The sequence below is a fragment of the Myotis daubentonii genome, chromosome 10, assembly GCF_963259705.1.
Source record: "Myotis daubentonii chromosome 10, mMyoDau2.1, whole genome shotgun sequence".
In the NCBI taxonomy this organism is placed as follows: domain Eukaryota; kingdom Metazoa; phylum Chordata; class Mammalia; order Chiroptera; family Vespertilionidae; genus Myotis; species Myotis daubentonii.
In genome coordinates this window covers 73,100,480-73,118,169 of record NC_081849.1, presented here as the reverse complement: position 1 = coordinate 73,118,169, position 17,690 = coordinate 73,100,480, and the positions used below count along the sequence as shown (strand labels likewise).

The following is a 17,690-nucleotide window of genomic DNA, read 5'->3' as shown; positions in this document are numbered from 1 at the left end:
TTTTTATTTCTTGAGAAATCCTGTGATTCCGCTGCCCTTTGTTGGCCCCGCTCTAGCTGCGCTAGCTCTACCAGCCCCCCAGGCAGGGGGGTCTCCCGCAAGCGTCTTCAGGCCACCAGCCACAGTGCCACCTCTCTCTCTGCTCTTCCTACGAACACCCTTTGCCGCTACCTTACTATCCCTCCCTTTTTGCCTCTTCACAGCCCTTATTCCGGTGCTCAGTGACACCAATGGGTTCCCAGCTGCTCCGTGCCAAGGGCCCCACCCTAGCCAGGCTTGTCCAGACCCTGGTGAATTTCAAGGCACCTAAATCAGCTCCCACATAAAGCAAACTCCCCCTCGCTTCCCTGTTCTGATTCTGCCCCCAACCTTGCCCCCTTCTTCCAAAGCATCTGGGCAAGATTTAGTGTTGAAATGGGAGCCACAAGAGGCTAAGCTTCTTACCAGCAATCCCAGACCCTAGTCCTGGCATAAAAGAGCATAGAGGCCACACCTGCCTTCGGACCCCTCCTCCCTCTGCCACTTACTGGGTGTGGGACCTCACCCTTTCTGAGCCTCCATTCTTCGTAAGCTAAGTTAGACAGCACCTCCAGATGCATGTGTTAAATACAATTATAAATACAAAGGACCCACAGGATCTTGCACAGTACAAGCATTCAATACAAGCTTTTTATTAGCATTACCCGGACACTTTCACGGACACATCAGCACACACTCAACCAAACGAAGGCATGGAGTTTGGGAGCCTCATTCTCATGAATCTGGGGGGAGATGGTATGTCAAGGAAACAAAAGCTGTATGCTGTATTCAGAGATACCAAGTACCACGGCAGATTCTAACCCTCTCACTTATGTCAACAGCAATGAAGTTGTTCTGAGCCCAGCTGGGAGGTGTCCTGGTCAACAGCCATAGCCTGCTGGGCAAAATGCCCCCTCGCTGCCCCGGGGCCTTCCGGGAAGAGGCCACTTGTGGGTGGAGCCAGCACTCACTCCCTTCCCCAGATTTGGCGCTCCCTGGTGTCCGGCTATGACATTGCTGCAGCGGGTTTTGTGGCTGCCCACACGGAGGAATTCTGACCGGGGATGCCCTGCGGCTGCTCTCTGCAGCCCTGAGAATACAGATGCTGGGAAGCTTGGGGAAAGGTGGGAAGAAAGAGCCTGTCTTTTAAGAGACTTTTCTGGACCACTCGGTGGAAGCTAAATGGCAAAAGACCCCCTGCCGGCCAACTTTGGTTAGTGCAGCTCCTTCCCCTTTGGGAAGAGGGGGCTGTTTCTGAGTGACGTATCTTGATTTGACGTCTTTGAAAGGTGCTTGGTAACGCATGCTGGGAGGGACTGCCTCTGTTGAGCAGTAGACAGGTAGGGAATGTGTATAGGACACAGAGAAGAAAGAACTTTGCCTTTCATCCAGCCCAAAGCCTTATGTGCTGGGCTCGTCAGGGCTGTGGGAGGACAGGGATTATTTCAGATCCCAAACCCAAGCCATGAAGAAGAGGACACTCTCAGAGCTTGTATGGATGCTGCACTGAGAAGGTTTGATTTCTGTGGCCACGAGAAGCCTTGGGCTTTCAGGGAAGAGAGTTACTCCATCAGAGGACTCATCTGAGGGTTCGTCTGACACCTTTCCCCACCAGAACACAAATCAAAGGCCACAGCTGAGCCCTTCCCCCTGGAGAGGACACACCAGGTTTCTGTCCCAAGCTCCCTTATCTCTCCACCCTCAGCTTTCTCCTCGGTCAAATGCAGATAACCAGACCATCCTCAGAAGAGTATTGTGGGGATTAGAGACAGGTAGCCAGCCGCTCAGCAATGTGAGACACACCTCGCAATCCTGAGGTTTGTGGGGACCTATACGCAGAGGACTCAGGCGCAAGGGAAGATGCTACTGTGAAGCTCAGTGAGATGGACCAGCATCCAGACCACACCCAGACTGCTCATGCCAGAGCTGACAACACTGGGGAAGGCTGAATGTCCCACTGTGACCTGGGCTGAGGCATCTCGCCTGCCGATTCTGAAAGCTTTTCAAACCCTTATGCATCGTTGGTGAGAACATATGTTTGCACAAGAACTTGTACATGAACATTTACTGCAGCATTATCGTAAGAGCCAAAGGGTAGAAACAACCCGAATGTCTACCAACTGATGAATGGATAAACAAATGAGGTATGCCCATTCAATAGAACAGTATTCAGTCACAAAAAGGAATGAAGTACTGATATCTGCTACAACATAGATAAATTTTGAAAACATGGTGCTAAGTGAAAGAAGCCAATCGCAAAAGGACAAATATCATATGATTCTATTTATATGAAATATACAGAAGAGGCAAATTCATAGAGACGGTAGCTCACTGGGTGCCAGGGCTTGAGAATGGGGAATATCTATTAATGGGCACAGAGCTTATTTTGGGAGTGATAAAATGCTTTAGAATTCAACAGTGGTGATGGCTGCACAACTCTGCAAAACCACTCAGTTTTATGGTATGCAAATTAAATCACAGAACAAACAATAAAGTCGTTACCAAAAATAAAATCAAAGACCGCTTAGCCTGCCAGCTGGAGTGTGCTCTGGCTGTGGGCGAACCGATGAGATGGGCAGCGCGGGGAGTGAAGCTCTTATGAGCCTCACCTGTACCAGCTTCCTCCCCTCCGTCCCGCCTGGTCCTGAAGGGGCCACAGCAGCCACAGGCTGGTTCCGAATACCCCTGACATTAAAGTGCTGCTGAGGACCTGGGGCACCGTGCCAGGGCAGCGGGGTGCTTCCCTCCGAACAGGCACCACACAGGAAGAAAGCAAAGCTCATAAGCGCGCTTTGCCTTGGTGTTTTTTTAAAATTTAAATTCTTTATTGTTTAAAGTATTACACTAGCGGTTCTCAACCTGTGGGTCGCGACCCCTTTGGGGGTCGAACGACCCTTTCACAGGGGTCGCCTAAGACCATCGGAAAACACATATATAATTACATATTTTGTGTGTGATTAATCACTATGCTTTAATTATGTTCAATTTGTAACAATGAAAATGCATCCTGCATATCAGATATTTACATGATGATTCATAACAGTCGCAAAATTACAGTTATGAAGTAGCAACGAAAATAATTTTATGGTTGGGGGTCACCACAACATGAGGAACTGTATTAAAGGGTCGCGGCATTAGGAAGGTTGAGAACCACTGTATTATATAGTTCTCCTTTTCCCCCATTGACCTCTCCCCTGCCTTGGTCTTAAGACTTACAAGAATCATGTTTTCAAAGCAAAAATTAGGACTGGTAATTACGGTTTGTACTCAGAGGAATGGTAGGACACACCATTGTAAGTAGGGACTGTCTCCAAATATCTGATCATATGGCTCCAGGTTTCCAGGATGCACTCATCTCCTTTTTTCCCCTCTAAAGCAATGGTTCTCAACCTTCTGGCCCTTTAAATACAGTTCCTCATGTTGTGACCCAACCATAAAATTATTGTCGTTGCTACTTCATAACTGTAATGTTGCTACTGTAATGAATCGTAATGTAAATATCTGATATGCAGGATGGTCTTAGGCGATGCCTGTGAAAGGGTCGTTCGACCGTCAAAGCGGTCACGACCCACAGGTTGAGGACCACTGCGGAGTTTCCTAAGAACTTAGCTTCTCTTGGGAGTCACAAGCAACCATTTTTCATACAACACAGATCTCCTGGTGCAAGGCGTTTAATCAGAGCTGTACTTCTTCAGATTGAGAGCTTATCTAAAGCACCGTTCAGGTTGAATGGGGTGCCTGCCCCCTTTCCCACTGCAGGGCACTGCATGCAGACGTAGAAAACACAGGTCAGGCCTGTTTCTTTGAAGCCGGTTTGGAGTTTTGGCAGGAAGTTCGGTGTGGCAAAAATGTTTCTCTTTACTCCTCCAACACACACCTGACCACCGTCCCCCAGAGCAGTGGATTTCACAGAGGAGGCACAGGGCATTCAGGAAGAGCTGCCTATGTGATCTGAAATAGCTGTATCTGGTAGCTTCCAATGAGAGGGGCTACCCTGCAGGGCCCCTTTATCTAATTCGGGGATGGGGCCCAAGAGAAGTCAGGACTCCTCTTATAGCTGGGGCACTTCTTCTGGAAGGTCCTGCAAGGTTTTCTCGCACTGGCGTCCACCATCCTCCACCTCTGCCACCCGGGACCAAGCCACTGCCATCTCGTGTCCAGATTAATCCAATAACTGCCTAATTGGTCTCTCTATTTCCACCCCTGTTCCCTGCCTCCCTGAAGTCTACTCTCAAGTCAGCAATCAGAGAGATGCTTTTACTTTTATTTCTTTAAATTGATTAATTGAATTTTTAGAGAGAAACATCGATTAGCTGTCCCATGTATCGTATGCACTCATTGGTTGATTCTTGTTTGTGCCCTGATTGGGGATTGAACCTTCAACCTTGGTATGTCGGAATGATGTCCTAACCAACTGAGTGAGCTACTTGGCCAGGGCCCAGAGAGATGCTTTTGAAACATAAATCAAATTATGCCACTCCTCTTCTCAAAACCCTGCAATAACTCCCCACCACACTCAGAGTAAAAGTTAAAGTCCTTACAACAGCTCCCAAGGCCTTACATGATGACCACACATCCCCACCCCCAGGTACTCACCCACTTCCCCTGCCTGGAGTCATCTTCTCCGGTCCATAGGCTCATCCCTCTTTCCTCCTACTGATTCTCAGCTCCTCCTTGCCTTGGACTCTCTGCTGGAAGGTTCGTCCAGTTACCTGCATGGCTCTCTCCCCACTTCCACTGCTTCCCTCTCAAGTTAAAGGGGGTCTTCCCTGACCACCCTAGTTACCACGGCCATCCCCACCCTCCATCACCCCGACCCTGTTCACTTTTCTCAATAGCATTTACCACCATTAACACACCACACACACACACACACACACACACACACACACACACACACACATCTGTCTATCATCCCTGTAGAAATAAATAAGGAACAACCATATGAAAAAAAGCAAAGACTTACTTATTCATAGCTTACGATAGCCAGGGAGTCAGCCACTGTCACTTGCATTTTAGCAGAGGCTCAGAGGCTCAGAGGTGAGCAGAGGAATGGAAAAGGAAGGCTTTTTGTGGAAAAAGGAAGGCTTCCGGTGTGCCTGGATTGGAGGCTGTTGGCACGGGGAAGCCTTAGGTGGGGTAGGTAGGAAGGGGGCACCCTGTGTGATTGGTTATGGGTGCATATTTAGCTTTCACTGGTCAATCCTAAGTTGGAAGCAGAGACAAAAATTAGGGAAGCTCTTAATTATATTAATTAAGTTCTGGCCACTTGGGGCTGGTTGTTACAGAAGTGATGCTCAGCTTCCTGGAATGGGGGTTGGTCTCCTGGACAGGTTGCTGCGGGTTGTAGATCAGAGTTCTATTTCTAGATATGGTCTGGCCCTTGTCTATTTGTATCTTCAATGTCTCGTCTCTCATTAGGATGCAAACACTAAGAACGCTGTTTTATTTACTGCTGGATCCCCAGAGCCTAGAACCATGCCTGGTCCTGGTAGGCACTTGGTAACTGCTGTTGATTATCGTGATGTTTGTCTGGATCTGGTTAGAAAAGCTGTGACTGCTACATGACCTGAGTAGAAAACCAACTACGCCCAGGCTTATTTCAATCCGATTCTACAAATGTCTGCTGAGTACTTGCTACATACCCAGGAGGCTCTGTACTGGGTTGTGGTTATTCACTCCAGTGTACACAGGACAAGTATTGGTGGAAAATGGGTTAAAGATCAGAATTTTGAATGCTTTAGTCTTTGCTCCAAGTTTCTCTTCTCTCCCACTTTGAACTCATCTCTACCTTTAAGATCTTTCTCTAAGGCCCCAGGTCTCCCATCATATGTTCAGAGTCTGGCCCAGCACTCACTACCTGTGAAACTCATTTAGCTCTTTTGTCAATCAGCCTGTTCTCTTCTCAGTTGGATTATTCCCTCAGAAGAGGAGCCGCATCTTGCCCCAATACGGGTGACACATAGGAGGGTCTCAGTGATCTGAGTCTCCCCCCAAATTCTCCCACCTCTGTGTGACCTTTTCCCTGAGCTCCAGCTCAAATGTTTCACTGACCTCAGGACCCATCTTCCCTGCCTCCAAGCTGCCATCTGGAGGTGTCTAAACAGGATGCTAGCCTGATAACCCAAGGCCGGGCCCCCAGTGGGCATCTCAACTATTTTCTGACAATGGCTACCCATTATATTTGTAGAAATATTTAAATGGTTATGAATTATCTGTTCTTTCAGAAAGGAGATTCCAGGTTTTGGTTAATTTACCTTTCAGATAGAACACTCAAAGAACCAAGAAATAAATAAGCCAGAATGGACCTGGAAATAGAACCTTTGAGTGAGCAGGCTGCATTCAGCCATCGCAGACAGAATGTAAGCTCTTCAAGGGCAGGGGCCTGGGCTGCAGCGTTTACTTATGAGTCTACACCTGGTGCACAGTAGATGCTCCATAAATAGTTATTGAACGAATGGGAGGAATAAACATGCACATGAACTCTGAAATGAGAAACACCAACTTTTAATAGCAGTCATTTTCTATTATATCCACTCATTTTGTTGCTTTAATTTTCTCAGCCATCACAAAACACATTTCATAAAAAGGCAAACGATAGAACTACAGATGTGAACGAGGGCTCTGAGGAGTGAGGGTGTCACAGCCCAGTTTCTGTTCCTGAGCCACACGTGCTTTTAACACAGGCAGAGATGTGGTCCCTGGTCTCCGCCTCCTATTGAGCACACGAAAAGCTCAAACTCGAGAATTCACCGCATGGTTTTAAATCCCTCAACAATTAGGGATCCCTCTAATTGTGGTCTAATCCCTGAACGTCTTTGCCCTAATTTCATAATGACTCCAAATCAGACAGGTCAAAATTAGCTATAATAAATTCATTTGTGAATTTATTATTCACAAAGGCCTTGGGAAAGAAATGGAGGAAATATTTCACAAGATCTGCAATGATCCCTGGCTTCATTTCATTCAGATCACTTTATATATATATATTTTATTGATTTCAGAGAGAAAGGGAGAGGGAGAGAAAGACAGTAACATCAACGATGAGAGACAACCATTGATCGGTTGCCTCCCGCACGCCCCCCACTGGGGATTGAGTCCACAACCCAGGCATGTGCCTCTGACTGGAATCAAACCAGGGACCCTTCAGTCCACAGGCCCGTTGCTCTATTCACTGAGCCCAACCAGCCAGGGCCAGATCACTTTTATTTTCCCCAAACCTGGTCAATGTTAGAAACCAATGGCCTCAACCCTGGACCTCAGACTTCTGATTTCCACTAATTAAGTAGCCAAATGGGCAAAAGAAAAGGCAGGGTTCCTCTTGGCCAGGGGTCCTCAAACTACGGCCCGCGGGCCACATGCAAATACAAATATTGTATTTGTTCCCGTTTTGTTTTTTTACTTCAAAATAAGATATGTGCAGTGTGCATAGGAATTTGTTCATAGCTTTTTTTTTAAACTATAGTCCGGCCCTCCAACGGTCTGAGGGACAGTGAACTGGCCCCCTGTTTAAAAAGTTTGAGGACCCCTGCTCTTGGCCAAAGCTCCGGGTGCTCCCCTGACCCCACGTCTGGAGTTCCTCAGGGTTCACATCTTGGGGCAGGGAAGACAGGAAGCTCTTCCTGCCTGTCACCAGGGAAGAAAGTGAGGTGTTCAAGCAGCCCCCAGCCTCCGGGAAGTCCCTCCCTCTCGGAGCTTAAATCTCTTCTCCTGGCCGAGAAGCACAATTCCCTCCAGCCTTGTCATCGCTGAAGAAAGGAGAACAGCTGCTCACCACCCTCCTTCTAATCATCCTTAATGGGCTCATAAACAGTTATTAGGTCCCCCTTCAGCCTTCTCCGAGCCTCATTCTATTTGCATTGAGGCTGAGAGCTTCTGAGGAAGGCGTTTTACTCAGGGCTCCACAGACTTTCAGAGTCTTAAATGGGTAATCGGCCACTTCACCCACTTTAACCTCCACAAATGAACAGCTCTGCCTTCTTTTGCAAAATTTAAACCTATTCAAGGGAGTTTCCTGGCAACCAGCCCTTATTAATTAATCATTGCCTGCGCTAGGCCAGGTCAGGGCATTTTTTGAAATGTTTCTTTTTCTTGAGAAGTCACCCTGGCATGCAGGCACACAATAAACCAGCGGCAGCACCCTCTGAGGTTCTGCATTTGCAGGATGAATCTCGAGTGCCCCCTACCGGCCACTGTGGGGAGTCCTCAAAACTGGGCAGGGGCTGGTGCTCTGACAGACTCTCGCCTGGTCCTATCTTGTGGGTATTGGACTGATGCCTCTGCCACTGGGGAACAGGACATGGAGGTAAAACAGATTGCTCAGTCTCCACGAGGCACATGCTGAAAAGATCCATTTCCTACCCCACCGTGGTCTGGTTTATTTTCAGGTTACCGCTCACCCCAGCTGCAGGGTTAGAGCGTCCCACTGTGCCCCCAATCGACTCCTGGCTCCCTCAATCTCAGGAGGCAGGAGAGGAGCAGGGTAGGGAGGTTGCAAGGTTCATGTGGGTTTTTGTTTTTGTTTTTTGGGTTTTGTTTTTTTTTGGGGGGGCGGGGTTGGCTTTAAGAAAAAAAGTGACTTCATTTCACGAAAAATTTTAACCTGGATGGCTAAAATTAAAAGGACTGACAACACCAAGTGTTGACAAGGAAGGAGGGCAACCAGAACTCTCAGTCATTGCTGGTGGAAGTATAGAGTGGAGCCACCAACTTTGGAATTCTCAGCAGATTCCAGCAATGGCTCAAGCATGTCCACGCCTAGGAACATATTCCCAAGAAACATGTTTGTGCTCACATGAGCAAGTTCACAGGACGAGTTTACAACAGTGAAAAACTTACAGCAGCCTTCACAACAGTGAGTAGAACTGGACTGCTGACCTACAGTACGACATGGATAAATCTCACAGACATCCTAGACTCAGCATACGAAGCCAGGCAGGAAAGGGCACATCTGTGTAATTCCATTCATATGAAACTCAAATAAGCAAAACTAATCTATCATGATAAAGGCCTTCCTGACTCTAGGAGGAGTCTGTTATCAAGCTGAATACCTCAGGTCTGGGCATTTTATTTAATATAAGTTGTACCTCAATAAAAAATGAAAGTAGGTGTTTACTGTTTTCTTCTTCCCAGAAGAATAACCCACGACTTATTCACCCATTTCTTTTTCACTGCATGGCTTCTTTTGAAAAAGATTTAAGGCAGTGGTTCTCAACCTTCCTAATGCCGTGACCCTTTCATACAGTTCCTCATGTTGTGGTGACCCCCAACCATAAAATTATTTTCGTGGCTACTTCCTAACTGTAATTTTGCTACTGTTATGAAACGTAATGTAAAAATCTGATATGCAGGATGTATTTTCATTGTTACAAATTGAACATAATGAAAGCATAGTGATTAATCACAAAAACAATATGTAATTATATATGTGTTTTCCGATGGTCTTAGGCGACCCCTGTGAAGGGGTCGCGACTCACAGGTTGAGAACCGCTGATTTAAGGTGACTTACAAAGGTGGATGGTGTTGAACTGCATTTATAAATGAAGAATTCTGGGTAATGCTAGAAGGAAGGCAGGAAAATAAGATGAAGTCAGAAGTGTGGGTAGCCCTCAGCTTTACCATCAGAAAGTTCTGTGCTCTTCCTAGGGACGGACTGAATGGAGCTGCCTAGCAATCAATGGGAAGAAGAAACACAGTAAGTCCATGTCCAAAAGTCAGCAGTCCAGCTGGTTAGAGGCACAGAGACCGGGGACCACTTTCTCCTGTGTCGTCTCAGAAAAAGGCAACGAGGCCACCAAACCCTGTTGTGCCGTTTTAAACATCCCCTTTGGGGCCCTGGGTCTCCGCGTCCCCTCAGGCCATATTTTTCCTCCCGTGGCACCTCACAGGCTCCCGGAGAATTTAGGGGGAGGCAGCGTCCCTCAGAGCGTCCAGGTCCCTCTCTCGCTCTTCTGTGGGACCAGCAACCACACGCTACTTACTTCCCTGGCGGAGGCTTGGGGGAAGCTCTGCTCTTGGGGGAGGGGTCTCTGTTCTTCGGGGTGCCCGGCTTGCCATCGTGGTTTCTGGAACCTGGGCCTGCATCCGCAGCCTGTGCTTGGCCACTCAGCCCATCTCCTTCCTCGTCCGCGCCCCTTGGTGGCCCCGTCCCTCCCGCGGAGACAGCGCTGCTTGCAGCAGCTCCCTGGCGGCTGGACTCTTTCCAATTTGACATTTGCATTAAGGAACCTTTCCACTTTCTGGCTCCAGTTTTTGAGTTGAATTCGTATTTTGCACCAGTCACTGGGGGTGGAAATACAATGACCATGTAAACAAATGACTCTCTCCTCCCCATCTCCACCCTGTCTAGCCCCAGCCCCGGAGCGGAGGAAGAATGCCGGAAGGTGAGAATCTGAGCATGGCCGGTGGAAAGCAGGCTTGTGAACGGTGCAATCAGTCCTCACCAGCTGCCCTTCCCGCGGCTGCTGTGCGGCTCCGACCACACCGGTAGCAAATACTGTGCCCCCGGGGACAGGAAGGTTCCGGGGAGTCTCAGGCCGTCTCAGTTGCAAGATGAGAAGGAGGCCATACAAACCTGGATTCCTTGGGAGCTTCGGACAAACTAGCTTCACTTTCTAATGGGGTTGCCCATCTCATTCTGACACATCTCCTACTGGGGATGTGCCCGCAACCCAGGTACATGCCCTTGACCGGAATCGAACCTGGGACCTTTCAGTCCGCAGACCGACGCTCTATCCACTGAGCCAAACCGGTTTCGGCATCATTCTGGTTTGTTTTTAAAAGACCCCTGAATGCCTGCTATTAAAAGGCATTCCCCAGGGGAGGAGGAGAAGACTTTGGTATTTATGTTAGGGGAGCAGAGGTTTGTGGACACAGACACACCAATATGGCCCCCGTGGTGATGAAGCAGGGGAGCCATTTTTATCGTGTCGGGAGCCAGCAGACGCTAATTGACGTGTCTGCTCACATGTGTCCGGTTGGCTCACTTCTTCCTGCTTCCTGCTTCACACACGCAAATGCAGAGCGAAGGCCCTGGTTCCCCCGGCCTTTCCCTCGGAGCTGCAGGCGAGCCCCTGCTCCTGCCATCTCCATGCAGCGCGAGTGGCCTCTCCGCTGAGGATCCACCAGCACTTATGCTAATGTGGGCACATTATGGTAACAAGTACCTAATAATAGAGGGAAATTTAATTCCAGCAGCAGCGGCAGCAGCCTGTCCTGGAGAGGAGCCATCCTCCTTCCGAGGACGACCGGGCCCTTTGCATGTGAGCGTGGCAGGGAGCCAACACACTTGCCTCCTGGATTTGGTTTCCTTCCCTGTATTCATGTCTATAATTGAGCCTTTGTAAGTGGAAGGATGTGTGTAAAGGAGCTAAATTTGGAGCTGATTTCATGGGGGTGAGGAGAGCTCTGGAGGCCAGCTTTACCTCTGTTTATCTTGCCAACCAAGAAGAAATTCTTGGCCCTGATCTAGGAAAAAAAAGAAGCCATCCTTCCCATTTCTCCGTATCTCTCACTACCAAATAGGATGGTGTTGGAAGCCTCAGAAAGGATCAGGGATGGAGGCTCAATCCCAATGAGCAGGGGGGAAGAATTGTGGGTTCTTGGATTCACCAGTTCCTTGACTTGGTTTGTGATTTAGAAAGGGAGGCTAGACTGTGGCAAGGTCCTTGAGTCGGAGCCTGGAGGTGGAAACCCTCTGAGGCCTCACACAGGATCACGTGTCTGCAAGCAGCTCAGCTCCGAGCTGGTCTCACTTGGGACTGCAGCCTAGAAGGGCCAGCGCTGTAGAGCTGACCAAACGGATCGAAGCGGAGTTAAGGGCGTGAAATTGGACAAGGCTCTACCAGCCTGGAATATGCAAAACACTCTAGTGGGTGGGACGGCCACTTAGTTACCTGGGTCTGTGGCTTCACCATCAAAGACCGTGCTCAGCTGGATTGTGTCCTAAGGAGAGAAGAGAGACAGCTTCCAGCACAACCTCACACAGTTTCGAGCACAATCCTCCTCCCAGGAAGGCCACGTATCCTCACAGCCTCCGGTTCTTACCCAGGGCCTTCTGGGCGCTGATTTACTGGATGCTGGGGACACAGCAGTGAACAGGCAGGAGAGGTTGCTGCCCGCACAGAGCTTGCGATCCAGGGGAAGCCACTGACATGCAGGCACTACCGTACCGAGTGATAAGGGCCCTATGAGGCGGGGATAGAGGAAGCTATGGGGGTGCAGGTGGGTGTGGGAGGAGGACATTTAACCCAGACTCGGGGGTAGGAAAGCATCCTGAGTAAAAGGTATCTAAGCTGCATAGAAGAAAGAGCAGAAATGCCACAAACACCGGCTAGGATCTGCCTTGCCTCAGCCCACTGACGGGCAGACGTGGAAGGCAGGCACAGATGAGCACCCATGTGCTGCCACCCTGGGCTCTGGCTGTGTCCCTTAGGTCAGTGCAGCGTTGCATCAGAGCTTGGCCTGCCTTACCTCCGCCCTGTGCTTCATATCCTTTTCTCCCCCTGATCCGTACTCTGTGCCACCCTCTCGGACAGTGGTTCTCAACCTGTGGGCCGCGACCCCTTTGGCGGTCGAACAACCCTTTCACAGGGGTCGCCTAAGACCATCCTGCATATCAGATATTTACATGACGATTCATAACAGTAGCAACATTACAGTGATGAAGTAGCAACGACAATAATTTTATGGTTGGGTCACAACATGAGGAACTGTATTTAAAGGGCCAGAAGGTTGAGAACCACTGCTGTAGGACCTGACCTCCGACCCCCTTGAAACACCCTCTTCCCTCACATGATGTCCTCCAAGGTGCCATTCTTTGGCATGCTGATGAGGACTGCGTTCGGAGTTTAGTGGGCCCTCCAACCCCAGTATTTATCACTGAAGCCACCACCTACTCACTTGTCCACAGCTCCCCAGCACTGAACAGAGAGGAAATGGAGACTGGATGGGTTTCATCGATTTGGTCAGCTCAGCAGCCCCACTTTTTATGGTCATGGAGATTTATTTATTTAATTGATTAATTTAATATTACATAAGTCTGAGGCAGTCTCCGGATGAAGGGTACTTGCCTTAGACAATAAGACCTGGAAGCAAGAGATCACCTCTTCTTCTTGTTTGTATAAAGACCGACCCAGATAAATACTTCACTGATGAGCCTGAAGCAAAATTCCACCTGGCTGTGCTCATCATTCCCCAAAGTTATGGGTCTGGGATCATAACAAAGTCTTATTATTAGAGGTTGGGGGAGGTGTGTGTTGGGGGGGGGGGTGTCTTCTTCAAGTGTCATCACTCAGTAAAAGAAAAACAAGGCTTACGATAGGGGGGAGTAACGCTCCAGCTATCACACCTGGCATTTGTGTGACTCTTAACATTTTCCAAAATATCTCCCCACCTGTTCTCTCAGGGCAGGCATCCGCACTCCCATCTCACAAATGAGGAATCTAAAGCCTAAAGAGGCTGAGGGAGCCCTGGCCAGTGTGGCTCAGTTGGTTGGGCGTCGTCTCACGCACCAAAAGTTTCGATTCCTGATTAGGGCACATGCCAGGGTTGTGGCTCAATCCCCGTGGGGATGTACGGGAGGCAGCTGATCAATGTTCCACTCTCACATAGATGTTTCTCTCCCTCTCCCTTCTTTTCTCTCCAAAACAAAATCAATAAAAATATATTTTTTTTAAAAGGAGGCTGAGGGAGTCTGCAAGATCATATGCTTAAGTGGGCAGAGCCAATCCTAGACCCAAGAACTGCACTTTATCCTTTTTTCCTCAAGGTTATGGAAGGGCACAGGAAAGAAATCCTATTGAAGGCGAAAGCTTAAATTCTGGTCTTTAAGCTCCTCTCCCCCAACTCACTCTCCTGGAGAGCTGGTGTAGATAATAAACACCACTATTCAATATTTATGAAATCCAGTTCTTCTGCGAATATATCAGCAGACATGTTCAGTGGAGGGAACAAATTCTACCAGGAGCACGGCGCACGGCAATCTGTTCCAGTGGCCAAATACAAGCATCTCCCTGAATGGTAAACACCCCCTGAGGCTGTGGCAGGGCCTGCCTGGGCGGGGGACGGGAGCCCCCACAACCCTCCACCCAAGCCAGGTGCCCCTGGGCCAGCCAAGCTTACCACCACAACTTCACTTTTTGTTTTCTTCATTTCTGCAGGGAATAGAACAGACAGAAGTTAAGCTTTTTGGACACTAAATTGACCTTGAAATTCTACCTCCACATGGGATTTCTCTTAAACAGGCTTTGGAATCAGAATGGCAGACACGGCAAAAAATGTTCTCTGTAGACATGTTTGCTGATGGCTTTCCATCTCCTCAGAAACACACACACACACACACACACACACACACACACACACAATACATAGAATTAAAAAACAGAACAAAAAAACTTTTTTTGCTCTTTTTCCAGCTTATTATGATTATTGGACCTAGGAAATTAGTTTTTAAATGGAATTTAGTTTTAAATAAGTTATAGGTAAGGAAGAAAAAGAGAGTTGATATATTTGTTCATAACGTGGGGATTCCTTGTATCCATTCCCTGTGCCCTTTTAAAAAAGGAACTAGGGTGGGAAACCATTTGTGAAAATCTCATTTATGTAAATCATCCCATGTGATATGATTAATAACCATTATAATTAAATTTCTAATCCTGCTTAGATGTGCCGTGTGCATGTCAAACACACATACCTATGATTGGAGTGATTAAAACAATAATTTTTAAAAACACATTTTCCAATTTTTTTGTCCTGTCTCTCCCCATGGCCTGGGTTCTCCTTGAGGCAACTTTTGGGACCAGGTGGCGACATCTCCTTAGCTTAGAGTTGCTCAACTCACCAACGTCCCTGAAATCATTCCGGTCTCCCAGCCCATATGACTGCACCAGCCCCCCTTTTAACTAGCCTGACCTAAATAACTTGGGAAATAATAAAATCCATGACAATCTCAGAATAAAGTATCATTTGTGCTTTAAAAAGAGGCATTTGTCCAATACAGAGCATTAGCTGTCCTCAGGAGGGGTCAGCAGAGGGTAGATACCGTCTGTATTTAACCCACAGAGAATTCTTCGGTCCTGTCCCACCCAGTGGGGAACAGACCTCTAGGTGCTTCGGTTGAGCTGATTAGAAGTGACTCTGGGTAGGGAATAGGCGGGGCCAAAATGAGTGACTCGAGTGGGCCAACGGCACCTTACTTTTCTCTAGCTACCCTGACCTCAGTGTCATTCCACCCATGGATGATGAGGCTAAAAACCCACCAAGACAGATTACATCCTGATTCTATGCCAAGTCAGAACCCTTTCATGTACTACGACAGAACCGGCAAAAATGATGATGATGATGATGATGGTGATGATGATGATAATAATAATAACAGCAACAAAGGGAATAGGCACCGTACATACCTCCTTTCTTCATCCTATGGGGGAGAAAAGGGATGGATAAGAATTAACCTGAGAGCATTCTGTACTCGTACACTCACAAGTTGCCTTTGGGCAACTGTGTTCCCTGGGATCCAGGAGTGGATTGAAAGGGGCCAGGGATGGGGACTAAATTGAAGGCTGGGCTCCACCCCCGCTCCAAATAGAGCAGCTCCATCACTATTGGTTTGGGTCTCAGGAGGTTCTGAGAGTTTGATAAGTTTGAAAATTATTGCTTTATAGAACTTCAGGGAAAATATCTTCTCTGACAACAGGATGAGGCTTAACAACCCCAATCAGACTGACCGGCAATTCTTCCTGCCCCATTTTCCTCCCCAGTAGCTGACTGAGCAGACGGTGTAGCTCACAGCGGGACAGTTCAAGGGCTGGCAGCTAAACTTTGGTTTCTGGTAACATAAAAAGCTGGCCTTGGGCTCTAAGACCCTTTCCCTGATAACCTTGGATTCTCTGATTTTATTCTATTTTGCTATTGAACAAATGTTGGCTGCCACGTGGTATAACTAATTTCCAGAGAGAGCAGGTCTGAGTCTGAATTACTAACAAGTTTGTTTTTTTTAAGTCAACCATGTTGAAAATGACTAATATTTAGAATGTAAGTTAAAGCAAACAGGTACAAGGTGCATACTGAACTTTTAAACATAAATTGCTTGTGAGCTGCAGCAATTTGGATAACTGACTTGCTTTAAGAACTTCTGCTCAAATCCCACTACCATCCTTACAAGTTTAAGCATCACTTTTTGGAGCCAATTTATTTTTTTCCTCAAATCAATTTGTGAGTAGAGTCCAAACAAAAATGCCTTTTTAATTTCAGCAGAGGCTAAAGGATTTCTTACCTTGAAGTCAAGGTTGCCAATAGCAACTTCCCCAATAAATATGGCAAAAATACAAAGCACATCTTTATGCTGATGCCTTCTAGTTTTATTCTGTCTCTCATCCATAGATTTTAGATTATTTGACAGCACTAGTTAGTCTTCAAAATACCTTTAAATGGCACATGAGTCTTATCACCCCTTCCTTTTGCCAGTGAGAAATTCTAAAACTCAAGTTCCAACACCATAAGATTCTTGGGCTTATTGCTAAACTGGGAATTTAGAATCCTGAGCTCAATGAGCCATGAAAATTAATACAACAAGCTTTTAAAAAACAGTGTATCGAAGCATTTATAGCAGGAGCAGTACTAAGTGCTTTCTTTGCATTTGCTCATTTAATTGTTTAGTTTTCAAAAAAGGACACAGCTGCCACTTGCCCAAAGCCATATACCTAGAAAATGGTAGAGCTAAGATTTGAACCCAGGCCTTATCTAACACCAAAGTCCATTCTAATTGTAAGAGCTTCTGAAACTCAAGAAACTGTATCTGGGGGAAGCTTATAACAATCTAGTCATCTCTTCTCTTCACTCTCATACCTCACTTGGCCAGTAAAAGAGACCCTGCAGGATGTTGCAGTTAGAGGCGCGTTAGTGGAGAGTAGGAGGGAGAGGAAACAGGTCTGTATTTGCAGCCCTAGAGCATGAGAGATCAGGGCCATGTGTAAAAGAACAATGATTATTTTCCTTATCAGTTTTTGGTTTGATAAGGAAATCAGCTTAATTTCCTTATCAGTTTTTCTAATTCGATTCCATCCTTTAAATATTCTACAAAGGTGAGCACAGCCTATCTAACACTGCTCACAGTTGGGCTTTTTTTCTGAAGCATGTATCCAGGGCAAGTCACCCAGGGGTTGAAACCCAATTTCTTTGAGAACACATCAAGGACAGGGCAGGTGCCCAGGAAAACCAAAGGAACGGTCTCCTGACCCAGCAGGTGAGGAAGAGGGTACACCGTGATAAGAGCAGCTAGGATTCTCTCCCCAAGTGTCCTTTTCCTCCCTTCACACCAGGCACCCTCTCTACCCTGTAAAGAAATTCTAATTCTCTATCTTTCCTTCGCCTGAAGTCACTGGAACCAGTGTCCCAGAGGAAGTTGTGGGAAGGGCCCAGCCCACTGGCTACTTACAGAGGTTTCTTGTGCTTCCCAGTCTGGCAGGGACAGTGCCTGTGGATGGCTTTGGCCAACTGGACGGTCAGAGCCACCAGGAGAACCAGAAGCAGTATGGAGCCCAGCGTGATGACAAAAGGCACATACCATGCCGATGGAGAATACACGTTTTCCCTCCGGATCTGGTAGGTGATCCTGGGCTTGAAGGACAGAGAAGGGGGAGGGGGAGCGGAGGGTGGTGGCATTCTGACATCAG

The 17,690-nt window shown here is 47.5% G+C and overlaps 1 protein-coding gene across 1 annotated transcript in view; it reads right to left on the bottom strand.

The window, feature by feature from the left end:
* Positions 1 to 8,574: 8,574 nt before the first annotated feature.
* Positions 8,575 to 17,690, bottom strand: part of CDHR3 (cadherin related family member 3) — a 53,878-nt gene continuing 44,762 nt past the window's right edge. The window contains exons 15-19 of the mRNA XM_059711282.1: positions 17,453 to 17,634; positions 15,423 to 15,436; positions 14,140 to 14,171; positions 11,913 to 11,961; positions 8,575 to 10,299 (exon numbers count right to left, since the gene is read on the bottom strand). Of these exons, the coding sequence (XP_059567265.1) occupies positions 9,995 to 10,299; positions 11,913 to 11,961; positions 14,140 to 14,171; positions 15,423 to 15,436; positions 17,453 to 17,634 (582 nt within the window). The 3' untranslated portion in view covers positions 8,575 to 9,994. The remainder of the gene's footprint in view (positions 10,300 to 11,912; positions 11,962 to 14,139; positions 14,172 to 15,422; positions 15,437 to 17,452; positions 17,635 to 17,690) is intronic.